The 12,628-nt window shown below is 35.2% G+C and overlaps 1 protein-coding gene across 1 annotated transcript; it reads left to right on the top strand.

The window, feature by feature from the left end:
• The first annotated feature begins 317 nt into the window (after positions 1-317).
• On the top strand, positions 318-9,018 carry LOC128174511 (uncharacterized). The gene is made up of 2 exons (XM_052840050.1): positions 318-345; positions 3,166-9,018. Exons 1-2 carry the CDS (start codon positions 318-320, stop codon positions 8,346-8,348), a joined length of 5,211 nt encoding a protein of 1,736 aa, XP_052696010.1. The 3' UTR covers positions 8,349-9,018.
• The last annotated feature ends 3,610 nt before the right edge of the window (positions 9,019-12,628 follow it).

The following is a 12,628-nucleotide window of genomic DNA, read 5'->3' on the forward strand; positions in this document are numbered from 1 at the left end:
GCATTTAGTTTTGGCTGTTTGGACTGTCATCAAACGGCCTTGGTGATATTTTATCATGATGATGTATACTAGACTTTTCATCTTTAAATTATCACAAAAGTTAATGATATGCATGTAAACAATAGACATGTTTTTGTTTTTATACGATACCGGTATGCACATTACGAATAACAATTTTACAATGCAACAAAAATTATAAGGATATATATAATCTTTTTTCCCTTTTTGTGCCCAAAAGGGCATATACAAGTTTACAATTGTAAGATATATATTCTTAAATGAGAGATCACACATACAAAATAGTCAATACACTGTATATGACTGTGCAGGTGCTGCAGCAGTTGGGTAAATCCTTTGCATACATTTACATGTATTACTGGTATGCCATTAAAATATCAACCTGTACTTACGGAACCACGAGAATTGAGCCACCGCAAATTATAACGATTCCCCACATTGAAGTGGAATCTCTCATATTTAAACACTTTGGGGTCTTTAGTTTGGAACAACCGAAAAAGTTTTAAAATCGATTCATGTAAAGTTTTGATATAATGTAATCCTAAAGGATCATTGCCAACAGGGGGGCTTTCGACATCGAGCAAAATATTCGACTTTTCACAAATACTAAAGTCTTATGTAACTATAATGCTTTTGAATATCATTAATTATGTACCGAAACTTAGAAATTGACTTTTGCTGCTGAATTTATTTATTTTTAATAACAATTGTACAACGTATTCTTGTAAAAGTTTTGGTGGTTATGATTATTAAATTTTATGACAATTTATATGCCGATTTAGATTTGTACATCATAAAATTACGAACTCTAAAGCATATGGTTGAATGTGGCATTTTTTGTTGTTGCGAAATAACTTAATCTTTTTGATAATAAGATTAAGATGAATCTTGAAAACGTTATAAGAAGAAAGATTTTTCTACTAGGGAGTATATAGCAACCCTTTTATAGACAAAGCTGTACTTTTGCTTCAATCAGAACCTCGACTTAAGATTTTCAAAAAAAATGTGCCTATAACAGAAATTTAAAAACCTTGACCTTTTTGTCATTTAGGCACTTATCAAATTGGAATACTAGTATCCGAAGAGTTTCCGGCAAGGAAATCGCAGATTTTAGAGATTCTAACAAAAAGTGTTATTACAGTGTATTATTATTGACAAACTCTTTTCTGTCTTTTAAAAGATGGCGGTTGCTTGTTCTAAAATATATTTCCAATGTTTTTTTGGTAATACAATCTTTGTTTGAAAAAACCTATGCTAAATCTTTTATATACAAGTAAGTGGTTAAAATGTGTTTAAGGTAAATAAAGAGGACTCAATGGTTGTAGCCATTTTTAGACTCAATTGATCTCCTTTTGAAGAAGAGCCCGGCCTATAAATATGTAGGAAATTATTCAAATTCTACAGGTAAAATATAATTTTTTTATACTAAATAATCGCTTATAGCTAAAAAAATCATATCGTAAAAATTCATGCAGATCTGAAGGTTACGTTTGTTGACCATTCAGCCTCCTTAAATGACAAACTTCCTAAAAATGATAACAAAAATAAATTGTATCATCTGTGTGAAGCAGAACGTATGAACGTATGTGTATATATATACACATCTTACAAATGATAGCTCAGGTATAAATATATATACATGTATACACATCTTACAAACGAAAGCTCAGGTATATATACACATCTTACCAACGAAAGCTCAAGACATACAGAATAAATCGTTTAGATTAAGGAGGCTCAACATATTAACCACCAGACCCGCCTTGAATTTTAAGTTATGACTTGTTAAGCTATATAAACTAATGTTAAGAAAAAAATCCATACATTTAGCTTTGTGTATTTTTCCCATATTTTCATGTAGAGCTCTTCTTTAAAAGGAGATCATTACAGTCTAAAATTGGCCCGACCATCGAGCCGTCTTAATCTTGAAGATATATTTTACAGAAATGAGAAACCAGTGTTATTTATCATGCACGGCAGTTGTCAGAAACGATGATGGCCCTTCTTATGTTTCTGCGTTGATGACACTTCGTTATTAATTTAACACAATTAGTGGAATGATAATTAATAACAAGATAAAAGACATTCCTGAAAAATGATACTAGAATAAAAGGAATTCATCAAGCTCGTTTTAGAACATCAAATAGTGAAATTCGTGCAATTGTGTTAATTTTTAATTTTAATAATCCTCTTTCTGAGGAGGGGAGGGGGGCAAACATAATAGAACTTAATGCACATTGATAAGATTATTTTAAAATGACAATGGTGGAAGAAACATTCTCTCCAAAGAAGCAAATTATTTGATAAAGTAATTTTAAAATTTGTTAGATGTTTACCAGTATTTTATTTTATTTCTAGTTATGATTTATTTCTAAGCATAAAAAAATATTCAAACAAGAAATAACGTACATAAACTCTCTCCTATACACACGAAAAATAAAACAGGCGGGGGAGGGGGGGGGGGGGGGCATTTGAAGTTTAGAATTTAAAAGGTATATTTTTTCCTTTATTTGCTTAATTTGGATCAACCGGGTTTTTTATATTTATGAAGTCTAAGAATGATTTAGTTAGTATATAATTTCGCCAACTGCTCTTCACCCCAATTATTTTCTGTTTTTTTTATCGTACTGTGTCTTTCCTTGTTCAATTTTATTGAATAATATTTTAATGTTTGAATTTGCTTTGAATTCTTATCACGCTGTTGTTTGTTTTAGGGAAACCAAAGAACCTCAAGCTCTCACAGACGAGTATCAGCGAGTAAGTACTTTTGTTCCTTTTAATTGAGAGAGAGAGAGAGAGAGAGAGAGAGAGAGAGAGAGAGAGAGAGAGAGAGAGATAATTTTTTGTATATTTGTAAAACAACATTTTTGGTTTAAAACGTAAAAAGCGTTCAGGTTATCAGATCAAGTCAAGCAATAGATTTTTGTATAAAGAAAACATACGGTATGTATGTTATAATGCTTTTGTTTTGTTTGCTTGCGATTATTTTGGGCTAGGGATGCTTCTAATTATTTTCAATTACTAACCATACTTAAAGTACATTATATTATTTTATAATCGTGATGTTAAAATATTCAAGAAATAAACATTTCTTCATTCAAAATTACACAAATATCGCACAATTATACATTAATTAAATATTTTTAGATGGCAGACCTTTCGAAATTGTCCAAACCAGGGATGGGCGGCGAGTGCTGGTTTTCTTGGAGGAAGGTGGAGGCAGACGACAAGTTCAGACATTGTCTCCACAGAGCCTCGATGTCGCTGAAACATTCCCGCCAAATCCAGACTCGTTATCACAGAGACAGCGGGAAGGTCTCGAGAGCTTACGAAGAAACTTAGCACGACTTGTACGAAGACGTACGAACTGGAACAGGTACACAGTAAGTCGTGGCCGGGACGGGGTTCCCGATTTGGAGCGAAGAAGAAGTAGTCGTCAGAGGGCACTTTCAAGAGACGACGCAATTCACATGCTTCGTGTCCTCAATCGGTATCTCTCCGGAAATCTCGTAACAACGTCTCAAACAACGAGATCTGCGGCAACTTCTGCTTCCTCTTTATTCACTTCAATGATGACGCCACCGGTAACGTCAACTTTAAGGAGAAGTTCCACAACTATACACCCATCATCATCAACGCGCACCACAACAATACGACCTGTTTCTTTAGTGACGTCACCAAGACCGACGACGTCACGGCTCACTACGTCAGAGCAGATGTTGACAAAACTCAGGGAAGAGGAACAAAAAATCATCCGAATGCTGCAAACAACTACCTCACCTACAACAAGCTTGTCGACCGACAGCGGAATAACAAGTAGCCTACAAGAGAAAGAAAGACAACTCATCCAGGAATTAGCTAATTTAGAGCGGACGACTTTATTGCCCCCGACTACGCAAGTGAGACAGACGTTGCCTCCTCGAGAATCCACGCTCAATGAAACAAGAAACGAAATTGCTAAGATAAAACTAGATCTTCAGCGTGTGAAAACTGCTCTTCTCCAAAGACTTCGAAGAGGAGATCTAACAAACGAGCGCAATACCCAGAGGAGGTCGGAATTTTCTCGACTTCGAAACATGGAACAAAGCCTTACTAATCGGTTGCAAACGCTGCAGACGAGGTTGAACCAGATGATTACACGTGACCACCGTATTCGACCAATCACAAAGACTAGCAGGGATGAGGTCATGAGGTCAACTGAGATGATAATGAACCAACAGCGTTCTGGGACGATTTCTAATCCTGTCAACCAAATGGATGAAAACTCCCGACTTGAAAGCGTGTTGCAGTCTTTGGAGAAGACACTAAGTGGTGGAGAACAGTTACTGCTTATCCGAGTCTTAGGAGAAATAGAACGAGGCGTACAAATAAACGAAAACAATGCACAAATCAGTCTACTCTTAGACAAACTGAAATCGGTGATGACAAATACCGATTTTGCATTTATAAGGAGTCTTATCTTAGGAGATCAGAGCAATGCGTCGTCGACTCTTGTGAGGAATGAACCACAAAATAACTCTCCCTCAGCCGTTTCAGGCGGCCCTTCTTCATCTACATTCCACGCAGAAGACGTAGATAAGATAGCACACATCGTTCAAACCAACTTCCAGCCTCAAGAGCAAGAGATCATCATGAGCCTCTTTTCGGTAGATCATCAGAGTAATTCACACCTTCTTCAACATCCATCCGTGCAACCGATTCTTCAAAAACTGCAGCAGCTGTTATCTTTTTCAGAATACAAGACGTTTGAAAGTCTAATGAACGGAAAAACTGATCCAAAGCACCAGGGTGCTCGAATGGAAAGTAATGTTATATCGAACACGAATCTACAAACACTGCAACCATCGCCGCAATTAGTACAGCATTTACAACATTCATCAAATATCGTGCAACATCCGCAACAACAAAACCAGCAACTACAGCACATGCAACAACAGCAGATACAACAACAGCAAATACAACAACAACAAATGCAACAGCAACAAATGCAACAACAGCAAATGCAACAACAACAGTTGCAACAACAGCAAATGCAACAGTTAAATGCATTAAGCAACCTCTCTCCATCCACATCTGAGTTTGTTGGCCAGCAGACCATGATTCAACACCAGAACCAAATACCAGTGCAACAATCAGCGCATCTGGCTGGACAGGCAGCATTACACCGAATGATGAACCCAGCGATGGCGGCGCAACGTTTACACGGTTTGGGTATGAATCCCATGGGACTCCCTATGTTTCCTCGTCTGCCGTCTGCCATGATGCAGGAACTTATGTTTGGAGATACAACAGATCCACCGGAGATTCCTACCCCGACCACTGCGGCTCCTGTTATACAAGAAACGTTAGGAGTGCCCGGGATAACAGCACAGGCTTTGAAAGTACCAGCGATGGACCAAAAGATGCCAGAAAGTATTCCTATTACAACTCCGAACCCTGCTAATCATGTTGGTAACCGTTCAGTAGATTTCACCTCACATCTTTCGAATATCATGAATGTGTTAAAGAATTCTGGCATGCCTAAGAACGTAAAGCTAGAGTTTCATTTGCCTCAAAATACCAAGAAGGAAGATGCCAAAAAGGAGCAACCAGCTTTTGAAAAGAAGGATGGAAACTCAGCTATCTTGTCCAATACGTTACAAATGGTTCAAGCGCCGAAGATTTTTCCGTACAAAGTGGGTCCCAATGTTCAGACCGTTAGTAACTCCAATTCTAAAGATAACATAGTTATTAACAATCACCAGTCACAAGTTTTCATGCCTTTGATACATCCTCAAGAAAATAACAGCAGCAGCATACGGGTTCAGATTCATGACACCCAACCAAAAAACAAACCAGTTTTTACTCTCACTCCATCAAAAGATCAAGTTATTGTCCACAATTCGATGAATGGCGTTCAGAATCTTCCTCAGAAGACGCAATTCGATGCCATTAGAGAAACCCCGATTGTCTATCAAAATCCACTGCCTCCAGGAGGTACAGCTTTTCAAAACAACATTCCACAAAACAGCATGACCATGAAAACTTCGAATTTGATAAAAACAAAAGCAGAGGAGGTGAGACCGTTTCCCCTTCGACAACCACCGAAACCACAATCTGTGGAAGACTTGGAACAATTCAATGAAATAAATTTTCAAGTCCCTTTAAAGCAACTTGAATCACAAACATCAACTCATAAAATTGCGTCGCCAAACGAAAATGAGCGCAATCGAGTTCCCCCTAGACCGTCAGATTCAACTTTTCACATTCCAGACCTACCCGAAAGGAATTTTATCCCGTTAAGAAAACGTTTTTTAAGCAACTTAAGAAATGAAATAACGCCAACTAGCGATCAAGAACGCAATCGAATTCCCCCCAAACCATCGGATTCCACATTTCCTGTTCAAAAGGCAGACGACAACAACATTATTTCTCAAACTGTAAGAGAAGAGCCATCGAATAATATATTAGGACCGATTTCACTTCAGAAACTATCGCTTCTAAACAGCCAGAAACATGCAAATTTAGAACACAATAGACATTCCTCTTTGCCTAATCCTGTAGGTTTCGTGAACGACAAAATGGAATCAAAAAGTTTCAATCAAGGACCACTGAATAACCAGAACAACCATAACATCATAAAGTACAATACGGATTTCGCAGCCGATACACAGGCAATGGGAATCCCTGTTACTCTGCCTCCCCAGCAGATGACGTCTTTCAGTGTCCCAACAACAAATCGATTCCTGCGCAAAGCGAACGAACAGACTATGAAATGGGATGAGGTTACAAGTAAGAAGGTAGAGACAAGCGCCAACAACCAAATCAAGAACATAATTATGAACGCTGGCGGAAATGTCCACACCTCGTTCTGGGATACCTTGATAGAGAAGACTACCAACAAATCTGGACCTTCCTCTAATTCTGTGATAAAGATTAACCTGGATTCAAACATGTTAAAGTCGCCATTATTTAATACACAGCCGACAGTGAATAATAACAATAATAATAATGTTCCGAAAGTAGAAGAAGAGGTTGAAGCAGAAGATATAACAACAACGACTACTACTACCACTACTACTACAATGAAACCAAACGAGGAATTCCGAATGGAAATCCATACCAACCAAGACGGGGTGAGTAAAATAAGCATTATTCCACAGTCAAGCCCGAGCGAAAGTAAAGCTTCAACACCCTGCAGTGCTTCGTCCGAAGATTTCAACTGCTTTGGAAAGTCTCCATTTGATTCTGTGAAATCTATAGGAACGTGGTGTCTTGCAAAGTGCCTCCAAGGTTCATGTATAGAAACGGTGTGTAGCTGTTCTTGCGACAAGAAGCAACATTCTACAACATATCATTCTCAAGTGGAAAACATGGCTTCTGCTCTTTCCACCGGGAAAAACACTGACTCTGGTCAAATACAGTCAACGCTGAACGAGATTTACTCCTCCCTAAGAGAAAATACACAGTCGTCATCGAACACAAATAACGTTCAAGCACCAATGAATGGCAATAACCAAAATAATCAGAACCTAAATACAAATAACAATAACAACAACAACAATAACAACAACAACAGTCCAAATTCTGACTCAGGAGATTCCATGAACGTGCAGTTTTTATTGCGTTCCATTGAAGGTATGATTGAAAATAAACTTCGCATGATGGCACCAAGGACCACACCGAAACCGGAGGAAGAAGAAATAGAAGCAGAGGACTTGCAGAAAACACCAGACCCCTCAAATAACTGGAATAACAATGAAAATCACAATGGAAACAATGGTAACAACATGAATAATAATTGGAATAATAATAATGGTAATGATGGTAATAACAATGCAAATAACAACTGGAACACTAATGGGAACAATAATAATGCAAACAATAACTGGAATAATAATGGAAACAGTAATAATAATAACAATTGGAACAATAATGGAAACAATGGAGGAAATAATTGGAACAACAACAATAATAACAACGGAAATTGGAATAATAACCAAAATAATAACTGGAACAATAATGGAAACAGCAATGGGAATAATTGGAATAACAATGGAAATAACAACTGGAATAATAATTGGCAAAACGGAAATAACTGGCAGAATAACAGCCCTGGTCCATGGCAGAATGGAAACTGGAATAATGGACCAAACAACTCAGGCTGGAATGGACCTCCTCCTAACTGGACTCAGGGACCGTGGAACAATGGTGGAGGAGGCGGATCCTGGGGTGGAGCTAACAATCAATGGAATAACTGGGGCGGATCAGGAAACTGGAACATGGCTTTTTCTCGCCGAAACCCATGGCAGAGGCATGGGGGAGGTGAAGGGGGCGAGGCAGCGGATTAAACTGGATTGGTGTCAGAAAATCCAGGACAGTAATAATGGAAGATAAAACTTAATAGTGAAAAGGGCGAAATGCAGGATATGATTACTAGTACATGTATTTGGTTGTTTTTATCCAAAAGGAGTAAGCACAGGAAGGTGAAAGGGGGATAACTCTTGGAAATAACTGTTTTGAGAGATTTCCTCCAATTTATTCGCTGTTTTATTTCGTTTCGTTGAAAAACCAGTGAATGATTAATGATCAATTGATTGAGTGTCTCTGCTGATTTGCACACCTTTTTCTCTATATTTTTAAAATCCATAGCTTTTCTGGACTTCTTGGTGCATCGTTCATCTTCGTCTCCCGAACTCTTGATGCCATGTAGCGAAGCGTAGGATTAATTTGTGTCATTGCGTTTCAGTCGTTGTTTCGATTTCCTTTGCATAATATTATGGTATTCGTCTGTGTATATATGCTTAATGTTAATTGTCCATTTCTGGCTTCAGTTTATTTCATAAAAAAGATATACATTTACTAAAAAAAATTGTTTAATTCCCGTTAAACAATATCATATTTTATATTTCTGAAATTTGCGCTGAATTCATACATATATGTCTGTGTATCCAAGATTGCATAATATAGGACTACCGTGAAAGATATACTGAGAGAGAGAGAGAGAGAGAGAGAGAGAGAGAGAGAGAGAGTAAACATATGGTTGAAAATAAAATGGGTTTTTTTATTACAAAATTCTTTATTGTTGTTTCTGAATCTGTAAAATTATAGTGTATTTCATGTTTTTTTCATACAAATATTTAAAAAAAAAATAAACACAACGATTTACTCTAATCATTCGGAATATAATAATACAATAGTATAGATTGAAACCAAAGCAAAAAAAAAAAAACCCTCTTCATACACCTCTCAGACAAGAGCAAGATTAACTTTTTAAAGTCCTTTTAGCTCTATTCATGCATAGTTTTTAAAATGTACGTGTATGATACTGATTACTTAATATTGTTGAAACTAAACCAAAACAAACGAACAGACATAATTTAAAAAATAAAGTTACGAAACGGTACAGATACTGGTATTACTTATGCAGGTTGTATTTTTAGTCCTTTAGATAAACACTAAAACAAGAGTAGTGCTCCCAGTTTTAAACGTTCTATTTTAATATATTAATTTGCATGACTCTAAAGTAGAAATTTCTTTCCTATTCAATTCTTCTCAGGTCGTAAATGGCTGTGAGAATAGGCCAGCAAACGTTTTCATTTATAATTTTAGCTAAAAGAAGGTGTTTTGAAATTTGTTACAAATTACCCGGTAATCACCATTTTTATAACGAACATCTCCAGGAATATGAGAAATTATGTTTCATTTAGATGCAATTAATATTTTTTTAAATTTTAAAAGTACTTCGATGTATTTGTCACGTTCAACGATATTACACGTTGAATTATCTCTTAATTAACATTTTTGTTTTGTTTGTTGAGATAAAGTTTCATGGTTCAATTCAATTTGAAATATATTACGGTACCTTTTATTTGAATAAAAATTACAGAAAAACTGGATCTATTACGATAAAACAAAATATAATTTTATCTAACCATGATGCACAATTATTGTGATATGATAATTAACCCTAGTTAAGGAACGATAACAACAAATAGGAACTAAGTTGAAAGTTTTGATTTTAAAAAATCTTCAAATCATAAGACAATTCATTAATAATTATAAATATATTAATAAATAAAATAAATCATAAATAAAAATAATTTAAAAAAACAAAACAAAACAACGAAGGTCCGGGTTTTTTTTCTATCTGAGTATCTACAGGTAATAACTACCTCATTGCGCCTAAGACATTAGTACATATACATGTATACCAACCTACTGTTATTTATTTGATCGGGTGAAAACAAAAGCTTTGATAAATGAAAATTATACAAAAAACACATGACAGATAGTTGGTATTAAATAGCAATACTCCCTAAAATATAATGGTTCATGATTTAAAAATCTTAATGAGAAATCACATTTTATGATACTTGACATCATAAATATGAATATTCATTATTATTCATGAATATAGTTCATGATTCATTCATGATAATGAATATTCATGAGTTATGATGAAAATTATGATGAATTTTAAAATTAAAATTATTAGCTTTTAAAGATGATATGATAACTTAAAAGTTTCGTTTAATTGAATTTAAAAGATCTCATTTTAGAAGGCTCAATTGGTCGTGGACATTTTTATGGAAAATTGGTTTCCTTTTAAAGAAGAGTTCTATATAAAGATATAGAAAAAAGTTCAATTTTTCAAGCTTTTTTTTTTATTAAAGTTTAGTTTTAAGCTTTATAAATAAAAACACTTTCGCGATAACAACATACAGTAATTACTTGTTAAATTTTTCGATTGCGGTAAATAACATTTGTATGAACCAAAAAATCTTTATAAAAACTTTATTCTTAGTCTTTATATTAATGCATATAAAATATTTGACTCTCGTCTTTTGTGAGGGCGGGGTTACATGAGTTATAGAACTTTCCCCAATCTCATCGTAATACATGTTCAAACTAAGAGATAAACGATACATCGCTGTGTCTTTTACGACATGACGAAAAGAAGGTCGGAAATGCAATGCATGCAGTTTTTGGATTACATCAAGTCCTTCGAATCAATTCAGATCTTTCAACTTAACGTTTGAGCATTTTTAGCATTATGCAATACAAATGGTGGATTTTATGAGAATGTCCCTCTAAATGATGATAGCTTTTATACGAACCCAAACCCTCTGTATATAATGATATAAATGTATTAATAAATATTTTTATAAATATTAATTTATATATATTTATTGCAGGGATAGGAGGGGTTAAAAGGGGAAATGCAATGCGTGTAGTTTTCGGATTAAATCAAGTTCTTCAGATTATTTCAGGTGTTTTAGGATTTTTCAGCCTTATACAAATTGTACATTTTATTAGAATGTACCTCTGTATGAAAGCTTTTTTATGAATCAAAATGCTAATAAATTTTTATATATTTAATGTATTTTATTAAAAAATTCATATACATGTTTTAATACATTTTATGTAATTCAGAATGATTAATTAATTTTTATTTTTCAGTGATAGTTAAGAAATCTTTTCTGTTTTTTCTCTTTTAAGAAAAAAAGTCAAATGACACTTCGTCAAATATTTTAATTTTTTTTTTAAAAATTAAGCACTTTTATTGTACATGTATCTTCTCAAAGATATAAATGCCTCCACAACTACAATTGCAGATTTTTCGTCTTCCCTCCCCGACGATAAATAGCCAGGTCTTCTGCCATACAGAGAGAAAAAACCGATTTTTGCGTTCATTTCAGAAGTTGACATTTAAGTCATAAAGCGACACGTGAAGTGTTGCTACTCGCGCCTTATAATCATTTTATGACAGGTAGCAGTTGTCTGCCCCTGGCGGTGATGGCGCCATTGAACGGCCATGACAGTTTTTATTACCAAAAGCGGGAGAACTAATTAAGGCACGTAAGCGTCCACCGAACGAGTTCGGAATGGCCCCCGTGAATGCTGGGGGCCCGGCTCTAATCGGACATTTCTTTCGTCATATTTATTTTATATAATATCGACCCTCCTTTCCTGCTCGTAAAGTAGTATCTTCTCCGAGTTTTGTATCGACTGTTCATGTTTTTTTGTTAAATGTTAGTTGATGTTTCTGTTATTTTGTCAATTACTTATTTATGTCTTTGGTTGATTTTTTATACGTGAACTTTTAAACTATAATGAGTCTCAGTGGCTTAATTTTCGTGGATTTCGCGCACAAGCCATCACGCACGAAATTACATGCACAGCGAAATAAAATACTTAATAATTATGTAATACATGTAAGCCCCAATATAGCCTTTAAAACATTCCGAAAATTGGGCCACGAGATTTTCTTTATAATTGAACATATCTTATTCATAAATAACCCCCCGCCTTCCCCCGAAAAAAAAATAAAAGTAGATCTGCATGACGACTATAGTTTGTTAGCCCGCACACTAAGCCTTAAATAAATTTTGTACTGCGGGCGCCTTTTTAAACTAGCATGCAGTTAAACAGTGAATACATGTATTGTGTTATGAATAGAGGGTCCTAAACACAACTAAAGATGGAATTGAATAGAACACTGGAGAGGGAAAAAATAAATAAAATCATTGTGTCATGTATAGAGGGTTCTCAAAAAATCAGAAGTTTGGAACTGCATGTACAAGTATAAAACGGTGGAGAGAGAAAAAAATGGAGTACGATCCGCCAC

The sequence above is a fragment of the Crassostrea angulata genome, chromosome 2, assembly GCF_025612915.1.
Source record: "Crassostrea angulata isolate pt1a10 chromosome 2, ASM2561291v2, whole genome shotgun sequence".
In the NCBI taxonomy this organism is placed as follows: Eukaryota; Metazoa; Mollusca; class Bivalvia; order Ostreida; family Ostreidae; genus Magallana; species Magallana angulata.